General features: G+C 46.2%; 1 protein-coding gene across 10 annotated transcripts in view; it reads right to left on the minus strand.

Annotated features, from left to right (window-relative positions):
• Positions 1-22,617, minus strand: part of REEP1 (receptor accessory protein 1) — a gene marked incomplete at its 3' end in the record, with an annotated part of 104,948 nt that overhangs the window by 55,484 nt on the left and 26,847 nt on the right. For all 10 annotated transcript variants that reach the window (XM_080813316.1, XM_080813312.1, XM_080813315.1 and 7 more), the window contains exon 2: positions 537-609. In XM_080813316.1, coding sequence (XP_080669442.1) covers positions 537-609 — 73 coding nt within the window. The remainder of the gene's footprint in view (positions 1-536; positions 610-22,617) is intronic.

The following is a 22,617-nucleotide window of genomic DNA, read 5'->3' on the forward strand; positions in this document are numbered from 1 at the left end:
CCCACATGCTCAGCCCTCCGCTGGGTGCTGGGGAATCAGATGAAAGATGATGACCAGCCCTTGTTCTTGAAAAGCTTAAAAAGCAACAGAGTTTGAATCATGGGGTATTCAGGTCACACAACTGGAATGGGAATCATCACCAGAGTCACAGAGGCAGGAGTGCCTGAACCCCCTGTGGTGGACTATCTCCCAGTAACCGTGGTCTACACAGTGTTTTCTAGACAAGGAAACTGAGGCTCAGAGAGGTAAAGTCATTTGTCTCAGGCCATACAGTGGTATGTGGCAGCCTGGGTGGCCTGTGATCCCTGATTCCGTTTCCTTTTGCCATACTTCCCTTCCATTCTCTGGTTCTACAGGGGTCTAGACATGGGGAGGACTCCTGGACCAAATGAGGCAAGTCTCATGAGAAGAAGGGTAAAGGAAGCCTTCCTTTGCCCTGCTACCAGTGCCTGCACCACAAGGCATCCTCTTCCTCCCACTACTTCACCCCCAGCTTCTCCAGGACCATCGGGACCCCACCAATAAGCACTACTTACATATTCTTTAATGTCCTTCGACTTCACAGCCTTGTAGGAGTAATATGCAGGGTAAAGGGTGCCAAATATAAGCCTGGAGGGAAAAGAGAGAAAAAAGAGAACTGTGATTTTCTTTCATCCTATTTGATGGAAAACGTCTGTCTTCTATGCCGAAAGCAGTTCTCCAAGCTACAGAAGATGCTGATTTGTGGCCTGATCTAGCTTTATGAATGCCCTGAAGGTTTCTTCTCATGGCTGGGCCGTGCTTAGGAACCTCTGCCCCGTTTCAGCTGCACACCCATCTTCCTTTAGTCTGTGATTTGGCAACATAAAAGAGTGATTCGGGGTCATGGAAGCCAAAAATGGGGGTGAGAGTGGGGTTGGGAAGCCAAGCCAAGCAGCCACGGCCTCTGAAATTAAAGGTCAAGCTCTCCTCTCCTGCTGCTAATCCCCACTGATGCTCTGTAAAGCCCGCCCACACCTTCGGCTTCCTTCTCCAAAAAAAAAAAACCTTTCCACTTAAAGTTCCTTCAAAATTTCCCTCCCCTCACACTGGATTCCAGCATCCTGCAGCCAGAATCAGCCTTTCAAATTCTGAATGCAGTCTTCCCGAGACACACATCCCCACCCCGCATTAACCCACTTTTCTCACTGCTGTTAAGAAGGAGGAGGAAATACAACGACAGCACATGACTGTCTAGGTACCAGCTCTCACTGGCCATGCCCATGGCTGCACGAGATCACTAAATGGTTTGACTCTCAGCCGGCCCCCAGAGTTCTCCCAGCCCTCATTCTCTCCACCTTGCCCCATCCCCTCTCAAAGCCTTTGCTTCTGCTGTTCTCGCTTTCTGGAATTGTGTCTTTCCCTTTCTTTGCTGGTTAATGCCTGTTCCTCCATCAGATCCCAGCTCCATCATGCCTTCTTCGTGGAAGACGTCCCTGACCTCTCCGTCTAGGTCAAATCTCCTATGACACAAGGTACACATTATCAAAGTGCTCTTTTACGACTAGCTGTGACGCTCTCTGATTGACAACCTCTCCCAACTGAACTATCAGTTCCTTCAGAGCGCAGAATGAATCTGCTTTGTTCAACAATGTGTTCTCAGCGCCTATCCAATGGAAGGCTCTCAATGGATTTTTTTTTTTTAAGATTTTTATTTATTTGTCAGAGAGAGAGCACAAGCAGGGGGAGCAGCAGGCAGAGACAGAGAGAGAAGCAGGCTCCCTGCTGAGCAAGGAGCCCAATACAGGACTCCATCCCAGGACCCTGGGATCAAGACCTGAACCAAAGGCAGACGCTTAACTGAATGAGCTACCCAGGCACCCCTCAATGGATTTTTTTAAGTGAATGAACTGACAGAATGTTAGAGCTGGAGGGGTTTAATCCTTTCATCTGACAGATGAGGTCACCTCCCAGGTGTAAGCTGTCTGGGAACAGAGCCACCCTGGTCCCAGGCCCCACAGGAGCCAACACCTCCTGTAACAACCCCACAGATGGAGCTTCTAGGATCCCTGCAAGGAGGTCCCTGCAAGGAGACACCACACTCCGGAAGCCCAAACCCATGGCTTCCTCATCAGGTTATTTAGAGGTCATACAGAGAACCCAGTCCAGATTCAATGTACCAAGCAGGGGTCGGTTTTCCCATAAGGTCTGTGGCCAGGTGACACCTTGACCTTCCATATTTATCAGGTATCCATGGAAAAACAGAAGGTGAATGGAACTGAGTCAGTTTCCGATTCTGAAAGAAGAAGGGTTTTGTAACCTTGACTCACACAGGCCTTTCACTAAGTGCTGTATAGGCATCACTGCAGTCCTCAGAATGGCCTGGTAAAGGAACCTCTTTTATAGACAGGATACCAACACGTGGAGCCCTTAGTCACTTGCTTGTCTAAGGTTGTGGGACCATAAGGAGAAAAGCAGGGCCGAGGACCCAGCCAGCTTGGCCTCCTCCAAGCCTGGCTTCTCACCACCACTGTCTACTGCTTTGGAGAGCGAGGCCATCCTCTGGGAAGGCCAGAATTATGCCTGGGGAGCAAGAGAAGCCAGCAAAGGGGACAAAAGTGTAGCCTGAAAGAAAGGGAGAGGGAGGAAAGGAATTTAAGAGAGAGAGAGAAGGCAACAGTGTCAAAGGCAGTGGGCAGGCGGAGGGGGAAACACTTCATGGAGGAGCCTGCTGGGTTCAGTCATGAGCCAACTTGGTGAGGGAGGTCTCTCCAACCACTCCACCCTGCCCCAGCCCCAAGTATACTCGGATATCAGGGAGTCTTACTTTCCTAGGAGGCTTTTCCTGACCTTGTCACACCCCCCACCCAAGACTAGGCTCCTCTCGCTGTTCCACAGCGTCGTGACTCTGGACGTCGCCCTTTCCTAGCACTGATCCATACCACTTGCCATGGTTTATCCAGTGTCTGTCTCTCCTATAAGACTATATGCTTCCCAAAGCCAAGGATGGCAACTTTCTCATTCATAACCACCCCGGGGGCCTGGCAAGTGGTCAGGAAGTACATATTCACTGTGTGACATTTCAGAGAGTGGTGAAGCAAAAGCCAGAGCCCTCCAGGGGACACCTGTGACCTTGGGACTGAGGTCTGAGCATCCGGGGGACGCCAGACGGCACCAGGCTGATTCAGCAAAGCCTCGGGCACGGTGCCACAGGTTCCGGAGAAATAAACACGCTGCTCCTTGGCACAGATGCCCCAGTTATTAGCACGTCTGCCAGGATGGTTCTCAGCCCCTGCCCTGAGGCAGCATGTGAGCTGCTGAAAAGAGAGAATTGGAAAATCCATCATGACCCCAGGCTGGCTGGATGATCTGCTCCTCTGCGAGCTCCGGTGAGTAGACAGGAACACCAAAGCCATCAGAGCGGTCACATAACTGGAAAGGTCCGAGGGTGCCCAGACAAGAGAGGGCGTGCTCTGTCTGCTGGGCTCCTGACGTGAAGTGGCTGCCCATGTCCCCCTGCATGCCACCTTGCCCCATATTTGACAGCACAGGGACAGCAAGACGGATTTGCTTCTCAGTCTCCAAAGGCTCAATAATGCCTCTGGTGAGCTTAGCACTTCACTGCTCAGGGAAAGGAGAGTGGGATTCAAATGGCAAGTTCTTCCTAATCCATTCTGGAGAAAAGAAAGAACAAATGAAGCACATCCAATCCAAAGGGTTTGGGCACTTATGTCCGTTCAGACCAAGTCTCTTCTCCAGCGGCCCCAGCCGCCTTTCTTCCCAGCCTGACGGCCCACCCCTGCCTGAGCCTCCAGATCTCACGGCCAGCAGCTGTCCCCTCTAAGCCGTGCTGCCTTGCTCACAATCTGTGACTTCCTGCCCGCATCTTAGTGCGTGATCTTTCCACAACTCCACAATGCTTTTCCTGATAAAGTCCCACTAATCCTTTAAGACCCAGCTCAAAAAAGTCACATGAATCTCTGGTCACTTGTCCCTCAGAATTTTCTAGGCGCTCTACTACAGACTTTATGTAGGAGTTTTAATAATAAATTGTTAACAATAATGATGGCAATATCACTGAGTGTTCACTAATGCCAGGCACTGCTGTACGGGCTGGACACGTTCTCGCACGTCAGTCCCTCCGTGCCCAATTGGGGTTAAGAATTCTCACTACTCCATCTCACAGACTGGGACAGTGAGGCCAAAGGAGACGGAAGAGGCAGGAACACAGGTGGGATGTGGACCTGACAAGAGGCAGCCTGACAGTAGGGCCCTCCTCCTTTCTCCTCCCGGGGTGGCCTGTGCTGGCTAAGTCGTCGCCCCGGCCAGACCACGCAGTTCTGGTCTGACTGGTGGGGTCCCTAGTGCCTGGCACAGCCCCTCCCCAAGTGGGTACCTGCTAAGTGTCTGTTGAGTGAATAAAGATCAAAGAATTGCAATCGCTCTCCAAGGAGCTTAACCCACTTGACAGATTCACATACCTCTCCCCACAGGGTCAGGAGGAAAGCACTGACATACTTAAGAGGATCTAGAGTACTTAAGCGCTCAAGGCTGACCCCAGAAGAGGGACAGTGGAAGGCTTGAGTGCCTCCCTCTGGAGAGGAGACCGGGCTCTGGCTAACACACTCCTCCCAGTTATGCGGGAAAGAAGCTCACACCGCACTCCCCAGTCTCAGAGCCCTGCACCCACCCTCCCTTCTCACCACTGTCATTTACTGCGACCCTAGAGCCCTCACCCCTTACTGCCTCCGTTCACCTGCCTTTACATTTCTCCCATCTCTGCCCTTCATTCAGTCTCTTGCTCTAAGTTAGGGGTCTTCATCCAGGGGTTGCCTCCCCCACCACTTCCACAGCCATCATATCTACAAGGGACGGAGAGTCTCATCTTCTAAGGCAAGGGTTCCCAGCCAGGGTGACTTCGTTTCCCCAGACATCTGGGTGATGCCTGGAAATACACTGGTTCCCACACTGAGAGAGTGCCAGTGGCATGTGGTGGATGGAAGCCAGCGATGCTGCTAATCATCCCACATTGCAAAGAACCTCTCCCCCTACCCAACAAAGAATAATCCAGCCCCCAAGCCAAAAGTGCCAGAGTGGAAAAACCCTGGTCTAGCGTGCTATTTCCCAGTCCTTGGCCATGGATTCTTCACCCAGTCATCAGGGACAATCCACTCCCAAGAGTTGTTTGTTTTTTTTTTTTTTTAAATGCCCAGTGTCCCAGGCAAGACAACAGATGCTCAGATAGGAGGAGACAATCCCAAATGGCAAAGACCACATACCTATCCCATTGGCCAATGTCAGCGAAAACGCAACTCTGAAGCTACTTATCAACTTCCTGGAGCTCTGGCCAAGGGAAGAAAGGTATTGTTCACATGAATAGACCATAACTACAATGCCAGTTACATTCACCAAGGAGGAGTGCTTACCATTCCTGGAGCCTGCAGGGCAGCAACTGCTGGCCTGCAGCTCAAGTACAAGCTATGACACAGGTGGCTGCTAACCTTGGCCAAGACTTCTGCAAACAATGAAACACAGTGTTTTTCACAGGCTTCTCAGGCACCCTAGTATTGGAGTAACATTTCCCAATCCCAAAATATGATGAAAAAAATTTTTTAAAGATTTATTTATCTTAGAAAGAGAGTGAGATAAAGCACGAGCAGGTGGGGCAGAGGGAGAGGGAAAGTGAATCCCTAGCAGACTCTGCATTCAGCGTGGGGCCCGACATGGGGCTCTAGCTCATGGCCCTGAGATCACACCCGAGTCGAAACCACGAGTTACATGTCCAACCAACTGCACCACCTGGGAGCTCCCCCGAACTGTGTTGAAAAATTTAAAAATCAATGTTAGGAACATTTTTTCTAAAATTAATTTTTTAATATAAGAAAAATAACAAAAAAAGAAAAATAATAGGCCTACTGTACAGTTACTCGTATAATGATAAAACAGATTGAATTCAAGGAATGGGGCTTCTAGAATGCAGAATTTCTCGACCTGGGCAGTAGTCACACAGAGTTCTGCTTTGTAATTACAAATGTACATTAAACTGTACACATATGTTCTATGCACCTTTTTTGTATGTGAATGTTACATTTTATAATTTTTAAAAGTGATGTCCCATATCTGAAAAAAAAGAATTTGCACGAAAGGTCTTCTAAGTCATGAAGGTATATTATTTCCTTTGAGCATTAAAAGGCTATTAAATTTTACACTGATTACATTTTGTGTTTTCTGTTTCTAATTTAAAAAATGTAATATCTAATTGCCATTCTCTGAAGGTTTTTTCTAAAAGCTTATGAATCAATTTTTATTACTCTCTATGAGAATTAATCTCCAAGATCATTTCTAGTAGTCCATTCTAATAGAAGGATGTTCCTTTCTTTTTGAGCTCCTACTGGCATTCAAATAAATACACTATAATTTTTAATATGAAAAACCTTTAACACATGACATATATTTGAAGTCTCCTATATATTCTTTCCTGATATAGTCCCCCTCCCTCCTTCCCCAAAGTAACCACCAACCTGAACCTGGTGTTTATCATTCTCACCATGTTTTTATTAACTATGTTAACCAGGCATAAAAGTTATACTTGCTTACACATTATATAAATGGAATCACACTCCATTGAAATATGTTAATTTCACTTTGTGCTTTTGAAATTTGGTCCATGTTGATACAAATCTTTCTAGATCATTTTACACCACTATATGGTATTTCACCATGTGAATATATCACAATTTGTTTATCCATATATAAATATGTACCTATTCGGGCATATTTAGGTACTTTCCAATTTTTTTTTTTTTTTACTATTTCAAACAGGGCTGTAATAAACATTCTACTACATGTTTCCTGTGCACATGTGAAACTTTCTCTAGGGTAGATACATACTGTGAATCGTGGGGTATGACACCGTGTACCATGCACCATACAATGCAAATCTACTCGCCGAGGAAGTTCTTCAAGTTTTGACTTGAATTCCTGCAGTGTAGAAGACTTCCAGTGTTCCCCTTCTTCCCAAATGGATAGAGATTGAAAATTTTTGCCAGTCTGAAACATGGGAAATGGTATCTCATGCCTTCTGTTGGCCATTTGGGCTGCTTAACTGACCTATTTCTACCCCCCATTAGCTTGTATTTTTCTTACTGATTTTTAGGTCTCCTCCGAAAATTCTGAGTATAAATCCTTCCCTCCATGTGCATTGCAAACATCCTTTTCTAATAAAAAAATCTTTTAACTTAGTTTGTGGCACCTTCTGCTGTATAAATTTTAAATTTTACATGGACAAACATATCAATCTTTGATTTTATAGCTTGTTTTTGTAACTTGTGAAGGAAATCCTGGTCACATATATTTACCTATAAATTTGTATAACATTTGCTTCTTCACTATTAGGTTTTAATTCATCTGGATATATCTTTATGTATGTTGCGAGTTCAGGATTCAATTTTATTCTTTTCTGTATGGATCCCAATTGTCCTGGTAACATTTACCTAATCTTTCCCACTGGGTTTCAGATCTGCCCATCACATGTAAAGTTTCCCAACATGGTCAGGTGTTATTTCAGCTCTCCATTCTGTTCTACTGGTCTACCACCTGACTATGCACTTTTACCACAGTGTCTTAATTCTCAGAGCTTTATAATAAATTCTAATGTTCTTAAAATCATCTGGCCTATTCTCAGATTCTTTTTTCTTTTTTTTTAAATTTTATTTTTTTTATTTATTTGACAGAGAGAGATACAGCGAGAGAGGGAACACAGCAGGGGGAGTGGGAGAGGGAGAAGTAGGCTTCCCATGGAGCAGGGACCTCAATGCGGGGCTCAATCCCAGGACCCCGGGATCATGACCTGAGCCAAAGGCAGACGCTTAACGACTGAGCCACCCAAGCGCCCTCTCAGCTTTTTTCTATACAAATTTCATAATAGCTTGACAAATTCCATGAAAAACTTTACTCAGATTTTGGTTGGAATTGCAACGTATTTATAGATTTACTCAGGAAGAAGTACCATCTTTGTTACCAGGTTTTCTCTCTATGAACATCATCTTTTCCATCTATATATGTCATCTTTAATGTCTTTTCGTGGTATGTTATAAATTTTTCCATAAAGATCTTGGACATGCTTTGTTTTATTTATTCCTAACTACTTCTGGGATTTTTGGTGGTATTGTGAATTTTTGAATTAGTAACCAATTTTCTATTGGTTACTAACGGTATACAGGAATGTTTTTGATTTTCCATGTTGAGCTCAGAACTACTAATCTTGCTATAATCAAAAACAGTTGGGAGCCTCCAATGCATTACACTAAGTGAAGGAAACCAAGCTCAGGAGTCAACATGCTGTATGATTCCATTTATATGCTATTCTGAAAAAGGAAAATGTATGGAGACAAAAAAACAGATCAGTGGTTGCTGGGGCTAAGGGTGGGAGGAGCTGACTACAAAGGAGAGTGAAGGAATTTGGGGGATGGAACTATCCTACACCTTGATTGTCATGTGGTTACACACTGTATGCATTTATTAAAACTTAGAATTCAAACTCACAATTAAAAGAAAATCATACTAAAGAGTGACTTTTACTAATTATATCTCAATAAACATGGCCTTTTTTTAAAAAAAGCATTTGGAGGAATTCACACTCATAAGTGTGAATGTACGTGTGTGTCTCCAAAAACGGCTAAAGCCAATCTGGGCATCAGCCTCCCAGCTCTAAAACAACTTTCTGATAGCAGAGGGTCCATATGTAATGAAACAAGGACTCACATAAACCATAATGCCCTGTTACTACTCTAGCCCTGAAAGATGTACCATGGGCCTGGGTTCTAAACACAGCTAAGCAAGCCTGATCTTTACCACGGTGCTGCAGAGAACATCCTCACTCACAGTGGTGATCCAGAAGCTTACCTGGGCACAGTTGCTCAGGTTGGGTGCACAGCTCAAGATTCCCATGGCACAGCAAACCATCTGGGCTTTGGTTGCCATGGGTCCCAACCTTTGGGCCTCTGCTTCTGCTTAGCCACTGTGACCTTCTAAGAGGATAGAGGAGAAAATATGAAAACAGCAGAACTGGCCCATTACACATTTTGGCTTCTTGACATTATATATATACATTTTTTTGGCATTATATTTTTAAGATGTATAAGCTACCATTTACTCACTGAATGTCCATTATGTGCCAAGATCTGTGCAAACTTCATCATAAGCATTATCACTTTTAATCTCTGTATAAACTTATGAGACAAGTATTACTGTTTTTCTTGTATTGCAGATGAGGAAACTGAGATTTAGTGAAAACTATAATAACTGAGTTTGACATCAGTCAGGGGAGGAGGCCAGACTCAAACCCAGGTCTATCTGATTCCACTGTTCATGATTTGCTGCTTTATTGACCTGACCACAACGCATGGCTCAGAGGCTGCAGTGATCCCTGAATGAATGGATGGATGAGGACCAGAGAGAGAAAGAGTAACGTTGCCTGCTTTCTTGCCTAAGAGAACTCAACTCTGGCCCTGTATTACATGTTTATTGACACAGGTGACAAATATAACTACGGGGTTCCAAGTACATACACTGTTTATACAAACAAGGCACTCTCTTGTTGATCTGGGCAGAACAGAAACAAGCTACATCTGCCTTGGCACAGGATTCTGCTGACTTCTCTCTGCAGTCTTTCTTTCCTGTGGTGCTCTACACCCCTACTCCTGTCCAGATTTGGAACAAATGACATACACAAAACTCCTCCTGGAGTTATGCCTCTCACAAACATCTCATTTGCATATTTGCTCATTTGCCACACACAACTCTCTGAGATCACCGGGGTTCCTTTCCCATTGAACATGAAGACAGAGAAACAATGACAAACTGAAGTTTAAAGTGCTTCAACGTCTTCCATCCAACAGGACTCGAACCCAGGCCTCCTGCCTCCAAGTCCACAACCATTTCCCAGCCCATACTGCCTCCCTTAGCACAGAGAAGGGGTTTTACAGCTTGTTTAGAGCTGTTTGTAATCAGTGTGATAAAAACCCCAATTTAAATTGCATTACAGAATTACTCCCAAACCCAATTTAGAAAAGCACAAAATGGAACAAACACTCTGCAAATTTTCAATTCATGCTGTTAAGCTTTCAACTCTGCAAGCCAACCCACTCAAATCCTGCTCAAGTATCAGTCTGAATATTTTTTTTAAGTCTAGATTGTAGAAATTTCCATTCTTGAAAAATCTAGAGGCTGAGCTTAGGCATCAGATCTAAGATTGACTCCAGCTCCATGACTGACCACCTGCGGGACTGCGTGTACATTTCTCAATGACTCTGAGCCAGTTTCCCTAAGTGTATAGATCAAAGTACCTACTTCCAACAGCCACCGTGCAGATTCAATGAGGCTGTAGGTAAAGATTTAACGAGCCAGAAACATCACAGATGAATGACAAATATTAATTCCCTTCTTTTCTATAGAAATTGTAATTTCAGATGCCAATTCTTTTTTTTTTTTTAAGATTTCATTTATTTATTTGACAGAGAGAGAGATCACAAGTAGGCAGAGAGGCTGGCAGAGAGTGGGGGGGGGGAAGCAGGCTCCCTGCTGAGCAGAGAGCCGGATGTGGGGCTTGATCCCAGGATCCTGAGACCGTGACCTGAGCCGAAGGCAGAGGCATAACCCACTGAGCCACCCACGCACCCCTCAGATGCCAATTCTTTTTTTTTTTTTGTTTGTTTGTTTGTTTGTTTTTTAATTTTTTTATTTTAATAAACATATAATGTATTTTTATCCCCAGGGGTACAGGTCTGTGAATCATCAGGTTTACACATTTCACAGCACTCATCATAGCCCATACCCTCCCCAATGTCCATTTCCCCACCACCCTCTCCCGTCCCCCGCCCCACAACCCTCAGTCTGTTTCTTGAGATTGAGTCTTTTATGGTTTGTCTCCCTCCCAATCCCATCTTTTCATTTTTTCTTTTCCTACCTCCCCCTAAACCCCCCCGCCTTGCATCTCCACTTCCTCATATCAAAGAGATCATATGATAGTTGTCTTTCTCCGATTGACTTATTTCGCTAAGCATGATACCCTCTAGTTCCATCCACGTCGTCGCAAATGGCAAGATTTCATGTCTTTTGATGGCTGCATAGTATTCCATTGTGTATATATACCACATCAGATGCCAATTCTTAACCACAAAATATTTTTCGTTCAATATTAAATATTTGTTGAGCACCTAGTACATGCCCTGGGTCCTCTGGTAGAGAAGGCAGCCAGCACGCAGGTAATTATACAAATAACTGATTGATAACAATCACTGTGTTGAGTTATGGCTGAGTATGTTTTGAAGGAGAAAACAAATTTCTTCACAATAACCGCCCTGTGGCTGCTCATCTCCCAGCTCATGCCCCTCCCCCAACCCTGGGTCTGAGAGCCAGAAACCGGACACTCAGACAGAGGGTCCCCGGGTAAAGGGTTATGGTTTTCTCTTCCTGTAAACTTCCTCGGAAGCCCCTACAAGGAACGTATTTGGTGAGAGGAAAGGACCGATGGGGTCCAGGAATTAGTGGGAGGGACTCTTTGAGGTGGACTTCTGGGGTTGGCACCTGTGGGGTACCTGTGGGGTTTCCTGGGGACTTCTCTGCTCAGCTTGTGCCCTTCCTGGCTCGCACACAGCAGGTGCTGGTATCATCCTGCCTAGCCCACTTGGAGGTCTGTACAATGCGCATGGACCTGCCTGGGGAAGGCTATCATAGGGCTCTAGGGATAGAGAGGGGAACAAACCTTTAGTGATGCCTGCCAGGCACTGTAGGAGGCACTGATCCCCACAGCAATCAAGTGAAGTTGCGACTGCTTTTCCCTTTTTACACAGGAGGGACCCGAGACTTAAGGGGGTCTCATTCATTCATTCAGCAGATTATTCAGTACATTCTATGCCAAATTCTAAGTCCAACACAAGGTCACAGAGCTGCTTAGTGGGTGAGCTGGATTCAAAGTCCACGTGGTTTCAAACCCCTTGCTCTTTCCCCTCCAATCAGTATCTTGAGAAGGTCAGAGATCTTATCCTCAGGATGACCACAAAGTGAGTGGGGTGACAGGTATATCAGAACAAGATAGGCAGTAGGGAAAAGCTGTGTGTATACTAAGAATCAAAGGAAAAGCCTGGTATGATGGGCCCAAGTGCCTCCTCCACTAGACTAAGAGCTTTGTGAGGGCAAGGATGGGGCCTTCTCCAATTTTAGTATATGTGCTGCCGAAGCGAGCACAAGGATGGGGCCTTCTCCATCTAAGCATCTCCGGTGTTAAACACAGAGCAGGGAGCACTCACATCAACACGCACGAAATTCACATGCACTAGCCTAAGCAAAAGAAGCCAGACTCAAAAGGCAAAAGGCTACATGCTGCGTGATTCCATTTATACGGCACTCTGGAAAAGAGAACTATAAAGATAGAAGACAGGTGAGTTGCCAGAGGCTAGGGTGGGAGGAGAAGATGACTACCGGAGGGCCTGGGGCATATTCTGGGTGCAGGGATGGAACCTTCTATACTTACATTGTGACAGTGCCTACATGAGTATACGTATTTGTCAAAGCTCACAGAACTACGCAATAAAAATAGTGAATTTTACTGTATGCAAATAATACTCTAACCAATTTTTAAGTTTATTTATGCAAGCAATCTCTACACCCATTGTGGGTGTGACTCCAATTCACAACCCCGAGATCAAGAGCCACATGCTCCACTGTTTGGCCAGCAGGTGTCCCCTCTAATTTTTAAAATGGGGGAAGAAAGAGGGGCAGGGGAAGAATGAATACTAGCAGAAGTAGATCTACAGTGAAGCTAATCAGGTTAAAGCTTCAGGGCTCCTCAGCTGCGTGGGCCCTGGGAGGGGTCCTAGCAATATGTTCATCAATTTTTTTTAAAAGATTTTATTTATTTGTCAGAGAGAGAGCACGCACAAGCAGGGGGAGTGGCAGGCAGAGAGAGAAGCAGGCTCCCTGCTGAGCAGAAAGTCACACACAAGGGGCTGGCTCCCAGGACCCTGGAGATCATGACCTGAGCTGGAGGCAGCTTAACCAACTTAGCCACCAACTGAGTGGCTAACCAACTTAACCAACTGAGCCACCCAGGCATCCCTGTGTTCATCAAATTTTTTATGACTTTTTCTGAAAAACTTCCTGCTCTCCACTGTAAAAGCTTCAGACCCCATGAAAACTAGACCCACCCCTGAAACAAGTGCAAGAAAATATCCAGAGAGGAAGGATGGCAGATTCCCAAGGTATAGGACTCAAGTGGAACCGGACAGGAAAGAAAGAGCTGGTTCTAGTTGACAGAAGTAGAGAAGACAACCCACAGAGAGGAACCAGCATGGACCAAAGTGCACAGGCTTTCCAGGGTTTCCGGAGATGACACGAGCACCAGGAATTTGGTGGTCCTACGCTATACATCTGCTACCCCAGACCCATGTGTCATTGTGTGGTCTCCTCAGCCACACCAAGCCATTCTAGGCAAGTAGGAAAGCTGTGACCTAATGTGTGTGAAAATTCTAGATGCTGGTAAGCTGGTGTAACAAGCATTTATCATTCTTCTGGCTTCCTGAATAATAATGACCCCCACTGCCTTGTGTAGTGACGTTGTTACCTTAACATACCTGAAGCCAAAAATGGCTAATGCTCACTTTTCCAGTTCCCCTTGCAGCAGGGATGTGGGCCTGTAGCAGATACACCTGCTCAGGTATGAACCAGATCCTTCTGACTCTGTCGTTCAGCTACATGGACGCTGCGTTCCTCAAGCTCACAATCCCACGATGCCAAGTGCACACAGACTGCCAGAAGAGGCTGGCCCTATACGTCAAGTTACTGAGTTTTTGATGGTTAAAATAAGCCAAGTTAACAGAGTAGAATGCAGCTAAGATTAAAAATGGTTCTGTGTCTAAGAAGTATTTGCATACCCATGTTCATAGCAGCATTATTCATAATAGCCTAAGAGATGCACACAAAACAAAATGTGATTTTATGTGTGACAAGATGTGTGAGACTAATAAATGTAAATATGATGAAATATTATTCAGCCTTAAAACCAGGGGCACCTGGGTGGATCAGTGGGTTAAAGCCTCTGCCTTCGGCTCGGGTCACGATCCCGGGGTCCTGGGATTGAGCCCCACATCGGGCTCTCTGCTCAGTGGGGAGCCTGCTTCCCTTCCTCTCTCTCTCTGCCTGCCTCTCTGCCTACTTGTGATCTCTGTCAAATAAATAAATAAAATCTTTAAAAAAAAAATAAAGGAAATCCTGATACATGCTACAGCATGGATGAACTTTGAGGACATCACGCTAAGTGAAATAAGCCAGACACAAACAAGACAAATGTTGTATGATTTCATTTCCATGAGTAGACTCCCTCTGATAAATCTACTACTTACGTAGATACTACTCTAGATAGGTCAAATTCGTAGAATAAGAAAGTAAAATTGTAGTTGCCAGGGGTTGGTGGGGGGAGAAGAAATAGGGAGTCATTCTTTAATAGGTATAGAACTTCAATTTTTAATTTTGCAAGTTGAAAAAGTTCTGAAGTTTGGATGAGCAATAATGCAAATATACTTAACACCACTGAACTGTACACTTAAAAGTGATTAAGATGGTTGGGGCGCCTGGGTGGCTCAGTGGGTTAAAGCCTCTGCCTTTGGCTCAAGTCATGATCCCGGGGTCCTGGGATCGAGCCCCGCATCGGGATCTCTGCTCAGTGGGGAGCCTGCTTCCTCCTCTCTCTCTGCCTACCTCTCTGCCTACTTGTGATCTCTGTCTGTCAAATAAATAAATAAAATCTTTAAAAAAAAAAGTGATTAAGATGGTAAATATTGTTGGTTTTTTTACCACAATTAAAATAAAGTAAATGTATGATGTTTATGAACCAAAAAAATCTTGACATGAATATTCGTTAAAATCATCCATATTTGAACATTTAAAAGAACAGAATTTACTTTGTATAAGCCATTAGTTCATTTAATCCACAAATGTCTAACAAATTCTAACAAAAGTTCTAACAAATTTAGAAAAAATGGAATAAAAAAATGGAATATATAACCTGTCAAGTTACACCCGTTCTGTTTCATGGTACAATGCTATTTATTTAATTTACTGAAATTGCCAAGCCAAAAAAAAAAATGTACCAATTTTAGAAGGCACTGTCATCTCTCAATTCATTAGAGGATATCATGACATAAAACGAGTGAAAATTAGCAAGCAAGCAATGAAAATACGTTTTTTTAAGTGGTCTGCTGGTAGAGAAAGAAAGAAAATGATGTATATTATGTTCTTTCCAGAAGTTACACCACTAAATAGGTTCCTGCTGTTGATATCTTAAATATTTATTTTTTTATACCTTGATTTGTTCCAGAAAGGATCTGAGGAGGCTCGGTTATAAATAATCACGTGATTCATAAGAAATTATGATTCCTGGCCACTGGGCTTGTCCAAAAAAAGTTTTGGGGCAGCTAGTATGGTCACTGCTGTCATCCCATGACAGGGGAAGGAGCTAGAGGAAGGCAGACCTTGTCTACACCTGACTCCTATGCTCACGGAAGAACAAAGATGGTCTGAAACAGGGATGTTTGGCTCCTGCCCAGAATGCCTGCCCTCCCTGATTCAACCCCAATAGCCCGAGAAAAGAAAGCAAGCTAGAAAACAGCCAGGTTTCCTTTGGGGAGAGAAATTTAAGCTTTGAGGGGACACTCTCCAGTACATGTCTTAATTATGAGGGAGTTACATTAATTATGTGGGGCAGAGAGGGAACAAACACAGCAGATGGCTGTGAGACACAGGTCCCAGCTGGGTGTTCTCCTAAAGCGCCTCCAGACTGGCCAGCTTGCACCCTGCACGGAGAGCACCTGCATTGCCCATGACGCAAGCACAGCGCCTGCTTCCCTGCGACCTCGCCAGCAAGTGTGGACCCCGTGGCTGTGCTGACTGCACAGCTCCAGGGGCTCTGACCACCACCAGATGCAACCCAACCCTGGTGAGGACGGTGAGGCCCTGGTCTTGGGTAATAACTGGTTTTGATGCTTGTAAAAGTAATCCTTGGTACTGTTCTACAAGGTACAATGGAATACCACCTAATAGTTAAGAAGTTGGAATATAAGAAACAGTTTGCTTTGTTTAGAAAATAAAGATATGCCTCCTAACCACATAATGAGTACTACTGGGTTTTGGGGGGGGGTGTTTTTTGTTTTGTTTTGTTTTTTGTTTTTTTAAGATTTTATTTATTTATTTGACAGACAGAGATCACAAGCAAGCAGAGAGAGAGGAGGAAGCAGGCTTCCGGCTGAGCAGAGAGCCCGATGCGGAGCTCGATCCCAGGACCTGGGATCACGACCTGAGCCGAAGGCAGAGGCTTTAACTCACTGAGCCACCCAGGCTCCCCGGGTTTTCATTTTTTAAGTAAGATCCATGCCCAACATGGGACTCGAACCCATGATGCTGAGACCAAGTCATGTGGTCCACCAACTGTGCCAGCCAGGCGCCCCGAGAACTACTCCTGAAGGACTGTGCCATTTGTTTCTGCAGATATGAAAAGAACAGATAAAACTAGGTCACTGAGAAGGAGAGAAAGATTCCCAGATTGGGAGAATTGGCTTTGAGGCTGGAAATAGAAGAAATTTTGTTTGCTTCAGAATGAAAGCAATACGCATTCTTTCCATTTGTGGGCCCCCAATCATAGGGCGGGCCTAGGAAGGAAAGCTTCATAGTTGGGAGAAACAAGTTAAGTCACATAGTAACCAGTGCCCTACTGAATGCTCCCGGCGAGCTGGGCACGGGTTTAGGTACTGTACGAAAACTCTGTGAAGCAGGCATGATTACAATCTCCACTTCACAGACTGGAAATAAGGATCAGAGAAGTTAAACAATTGGACTAAGGTCACACAGCGAGTCTGTGGCTGCCCTGGAATTTGAATGTGAGATTTCAAAGCTTGGGTGCTAGAACCAATGAGGTCCCCACTTTTTTGATGCCACAAAATCAATAAAATATTGAAATCTCACATTGCTTGTATTACGTTACTTTTGGGCTTTGCTGAGGAAATCTTTTCATTTGGTCACGAGGACTGGTCATTTAAAATGAGATCGTCCAAGCAGAGGTCCACATACCAAGGATCCTGCCAGCAATAACATAATTTGGTTCCTGCTGCAAGCAAACAAGGGTGAAGGACTGTGTCAGGGATAGCCACTTCTCCCCCAGGATGTCCCATGGGAGTAGGTGCCACAGGCCTGTTGGACATGGAGGCCCAGTACCCACTCTGGGCTGTGCACTGTGCTACAAAGCTCTCACGTGATCTTCCACACTCACAGCCCAGTGGCTTTCCCTGACCACGCAGCTGGTCAGCACCTGTGAAGGGAGGAATGTGGCCTGGCTGTCCATTTGCCTGCACCCTAAGCTGCCTCTGAGGTTCAGGGCCCTCAGCACTGGGAGTTATTTAACTAGCCCTGGGTGGTGCTGGGTCAAGCTCTTAGGCCTATAAGACCCAAGAATGCCCAGTAGCCGGAAGACCAAGGACAGCCACTGGCCACAAGGCAGATTCTCCCTGGGGGTTAGTGTGGGGAAAAGAACACTGACATTTCAACGCAGACCTTTTTTGGAGGTTGTGGGGAGGGGTCCCACTGTCTCAGCAGAATCGTCAAAGTATCCTGCTCCCCAATCTATTCCTTGGTTCTGGGTGTGTGACATCAGGGAAATGCCTCTTCCCAGAAGGTTCTGGGGGATCTCAGAGGACACCAGTCTGGGTGCCTCCCAAAATAAAAAGAGAATTCTTTTTATTCACAAGTCCACCCCACTCCCTTTTCCCTGGGAGATCCAAGAAGGCTTTACTGTAAATGTAGAGAAGGCCAGAGCCTCAGTACTTCTGGGCTATTTGGCTCCCACCCCCACCCCAGCTGGTCTGTTAAGAAATGCCTGGGCTGAGGCATCCCGGAGAGACCCCTGAGGGGTATAACTAAGTAACTGGCCGTCTGTGACATCTGAGCATACAGTGGCTCTCCAGCTCCTCTGCCTTGGCAGCAGGTAGAGAAGGCAAGTTTTTCTTAGGGTGGGCTGGCTGGTTAGTTGATTGGTTTGGGGAGCTGTAGAACTTGAGGAACAGGAGGGGTTTGGAGCATAGACCACCGGGTAAAGGGGCCCGGCCTCCGGAGGATCCGTAGCCACTAGGCCTCAGGAAGACCCCTCTGGGTCCCTGTGCACTGAAGGTAGGAAGTGGCATAGGAGAAGGGCTCCCAAGCGCAGGTCAGGAACCCTGCCTGGTTCTAGTTTTCAGCTCTGCTCCCAGCTGGCAGCGTGATCTTGTGGCATCACAACTCCCCACCCTGGTCTCCCAGACCTGGGACTCCTCATTCTTTCATTCAGAAGAACGCTGCCCTACTGCCCTGGTACGCATTGTACCGACCTAGTACACTAGGGGTCCAGCACTGTTCTGTTGCTGGTGAGCCAGCGGTGAACAGATGGGGAGAGCATGCTGTGGCCTTCTGGGGCACCCCGTCCCCTGGCTCAGGCATTCTTTTGTCCCGTGACTGCAGTCTGACCCAGGTCCAAGCCCCGGTATCTGCTTAGCTGCTCGTACAGTCCAGACACGAACTGTCCCCCCACCCTAACTCTGCATCCTGAGATAGTCTGAGCATGTTAGCCACACCCAATTCATGGTGATAAGCCAGAAACCAGAGCGGCTTACAGGGCCATCAGGACAGACCTGAATGGTCACCTCTCACTATGGCATATTCCCGGAAAACTGCAGCAAGAAGGAGTGTGGTCAAAGGGGGATCTTTTTTTTTTTTTCTGTATCCCTTTGTCACCAGCAGATGGGATCCAATGGTCAGCAAGGCAGAGTGCTGACAGAGCTTTCCTTCAGATGGGAGGAAAACAAAGAATGGACGGACTGGGGTGGAAAACAGGAAAACAGAGGTGTGTGTTAGTTTCTGTGGATGTGCGGATGAGCAAGGAAGCGAAGTGGGGGTGACAAGAACAGACACCGTTCCTGATGGAGCAACTGCACCACTCAAAAACCTTCTGTGGCTCCCTGCTGCCCTCTGGAAAACAGCTAAACTGCTCACCTTGCAAGTGAGGGCCTCCACCATCTAGCCACGGCCCACCCCCTGCCCCAGCTCCACGTGCCCTCCCCGAATCCCCGCGCACACCTCCTGCGCTCCTGCCGCTGGGCCCTGCCGTCATGCTCCTCCCCGCCTCTGTCTGCCAACATCCCACACATTTCTAACACACTGGATTAGAAGCCCTAGTATTACGACCTTCAGGGCCAGATAATTCCTTGTTGGAGGGGGCTTGTCCTGAGCACAGTGGGATGTTCAGCAGTACCCGGAGGCTCTGAATGCCAGTAGCTCTGGATGCCAGTAACGTTCCCTCCATCCCAGGTGTGCCAATCAAAGATGTCTCCAGACACTGCCAGATGTCCCCTCAGGGCAAAAGAGCCTCTGGTTGAGAACCCCTGTTCAACACCCAAATCCAGGGCTACACTTTTCAAGAAACACTTCTCTGAGCTTCTTAGAAGGAGGGTTGTATCATATATGCGTGCCTTCCACACACATTGTTATATTCTACTAGCATTTGATGGGGTCCCCTGTCAACCTGACTTACATGCGGTTCTATCAGCCCCTCCTTTTAGGCCATAAGTTTCTTACGGGCAAGGAGCACATTTTGTTCATCCTACACAAGCAACGATACCATCCAGAGTAGGCAATCCATACTGATCTAGGGAAATTCAATCACTGGGTTTAACTTGCTTACTGCTAACAGAAACATAACTTGTTTATGCAACTTGCTTATGTCTACTGTAGAAAAAAAATTAATTATAGAAAAGAATAAAATCAAAATAAAAGTCACCCACAATCCTATCACTAGCAATAACAGTAGCCAAAATACTGCTATCCTGGGTACGTCCCTCCAATACTGGTCTACGGATAAAACACTTGTTTATGTCCCTCCAATCTTTTTCTGTACACAGGGAGTAGTAGAGGGGAAGCACCTGCGGCAGCGATGACCACTCAGAGCCAGACTGTCAAGACCACAGGGGAGCCTGAGGGCCATCTGCCCCTCCCCCCTTGGCATAAGCTTGGATCCCCTGCAGGATGCTAGTCCTGAATCTGTTTCAACTGCTGCAAATGTAGGAACTCGGCTATCACCCAGAGCAGCCTGTCCACTCTAGAGCTCTTTCATCTCACCCGGGAGCTTCCATTTCTTGGTCCAATCCAGATTGGATTCTTCAGCCAAACTGGTCTACTCAGTCTATTTCCCAATGACAGGCTATCATCCAGCCCTCTTTCCTCCCTTCTTTTAAGAACTTCCCCTCCCAACTGCTGGCATGGGCTCCAGCACCCAGGTTCCCGCTATCTGCTTCTCCTGATCCTGAACACTCAGGTTCTACCTCCCAGGGGCTGGTATTAGGGCTGAGAAACTTGAGTAAGCCATTGCTGGATACTTGGAGGGGGTACTGACTGCCACGGTGGGAGCCCATGAAAAGTAAAAATCTGGAGACAGACAAACACACACACACACACACACACACACACAATAAAGCAGACGTGGCTAGAGAGGCAGAGTGGTGACACTGGGGTCTGGGGCAGGGACAGGAAGTAACAACACCAGGATTCCCAATAGCTTCCCAGCCCAGGTTCTAGTACATCACGCAGTTTAGCTGCAGCTCTCTGACTCATCATGATGAAGAATTCCCCTTAGTCCTGTTGGTTTTGCCTATCCTGGTTCGTGAAACAAGAACAAAAATGGGAAGAGGACTTGACTAAGACACAGCCCCTCAGACCTCTGACAACTGATGCTTGAAGGCATAGGCCCCTTTAGCCTTCATATCTCCAACCTGAATGCACATCCGCCGGGACTGACCAGGGCCTCTCTGATGGTAGGTTATGCGTCTGTGTGCACAAAGCCCTTCACACCTCAGCAGCACCAATAAACCCGATTTACGATGGAACCAAAGGTGAGGATCTCCAGTCCAACATTACCCGGGACTGAATAAGGGGGCCACCAGAAGTGTGTGCTTGCATGAAAATTCACATCACCCCAAGCACCCACATGGAGGATCTCGGGCCAGAAAAGCTGAGAGCCATTCTACTTCTCCATCCATCTTCCCTTTGCAGCAGGCTCTAAGCCCCTCTCAGAGCACAGAAGCCATGCAATGCAGGCTTTCTTTCCCAAGGGTGCACAGCCCTGCCTTTGCTAGGGCTGCAGAAGAGCAGCCAGCTCACACCACCCTTTCCTCCAGCTCCTGCATAAGCCAGATGTAAAATCACCGCCCACCAATCCCCAATACTGAGAAGGGCAGAGGCTCTGGAGCAGACAGACAGATTCTCATCTCATTTCTACCACTTACTGAATTTATGACTTTGATCGAGTTACTTAACTTCTCTAAGTCTTCTGTTTCCACATCCACAGAAATAAGAAATGACAGTAGTTCCCACTTTAAGGATTAAATGAACTAGAGAGTTTTAAAGGGACCAGAGTATTAAAACCGGGGAGTTTTACACTCACTGGGTACTAGTTTACTATCTCCCATTCTGTTCATATTACATATCTTCATTCATGTTTTCAATCAGCTAAGTGACAATACAATGTCACTCAGTTTTACAACATACAATTTTAAAACATAATTTATGAGCGATTGCCCTCATTACATACATCGGCTGGAAAATACGACCTTGATGAGGGTTCATTTGACTTTATTTCCTAAGTGCCCTCTAAGCGGCACCTGTGCCAGGAGTATGTCCCCCAGGAATAAGCAATACCAACAGAGCAGGCGTAATACTTCAACAGATGTACACATGTCCAAGAGGCTGCAAGTTCAGTTTCCAGTTCCCTGTCAGGCAAGTGACTGACCTCTTAGAAACCACCTTTGCTGCCGGGCTTTACTGGCCAGATGCAGACGAATGCACAACAGTGATCTCCCTACATGGGTACAGCAATAAATGCTTCATCGACACTCCATTTTCCTTTCATTCCTGATAGGCTTTACAGAACCAGACGTGCTTCCCGATGCTTGAGTTGCTCATTAATGGACGTGTGGCTAATGGAGTCTTACCTCGAGCCTGGTGCCCAGAGGTCAGCAAGCAGCTTCTCTCCCTCCGTGATTCAGAAACCTGTGCTGTCCCTCCAGGAGGCTCCTGAGTCCCAGCGCCCTGCCTGGAAAGGAGCGACTGTGCTGACAGCATTGGCCCTTGTCACGAAAGGCCAAGCTCCCAGCCAAGGTTCTGCACGGCAACAGGCCTTGCGCCCCAGTTCAGCTCCTGAAGCAGGGAGAGCTGCCATTTCCTCCAAATTGAAGCCATAGACAATTACAAGGCCATCAGTGTCTTGTTTTTTGCCTCCATCTTCTTTAAGAATTTAAAGCCTAGCCATCAAAACCTGCGGATGGGAGCAGAGATTGCTACAATCTTTCTGGGAGGCAAGCTGCCATTATTTCTCAAATCTTAACAGCTGTTGCTACCCTCTGACCTAGTAATTGTACTCCTGGGAATCCATCCAAAGAAATCATCAGAGGCAAACAGATTAAGGCACAAGTACATTACATGGGTTTTTTATTATGTCAAAAAAAATGAAAATAATATAAATGCCCAACAATAAAAAAGGGAATTGATTATAAGATTTTAAGAGGTCACCTAAGTCCTCTTTAGAAATCTCCT

This window comes from Martes martes, assembly GCF_963455335.1.
Source record: "Martes martes genome assembly, chromosome: 9".
NCBI lineage: Eukaryota > Metazoa > Chordata > Mammalia > Carnivora > Mustelidae > Martes > Martes martes.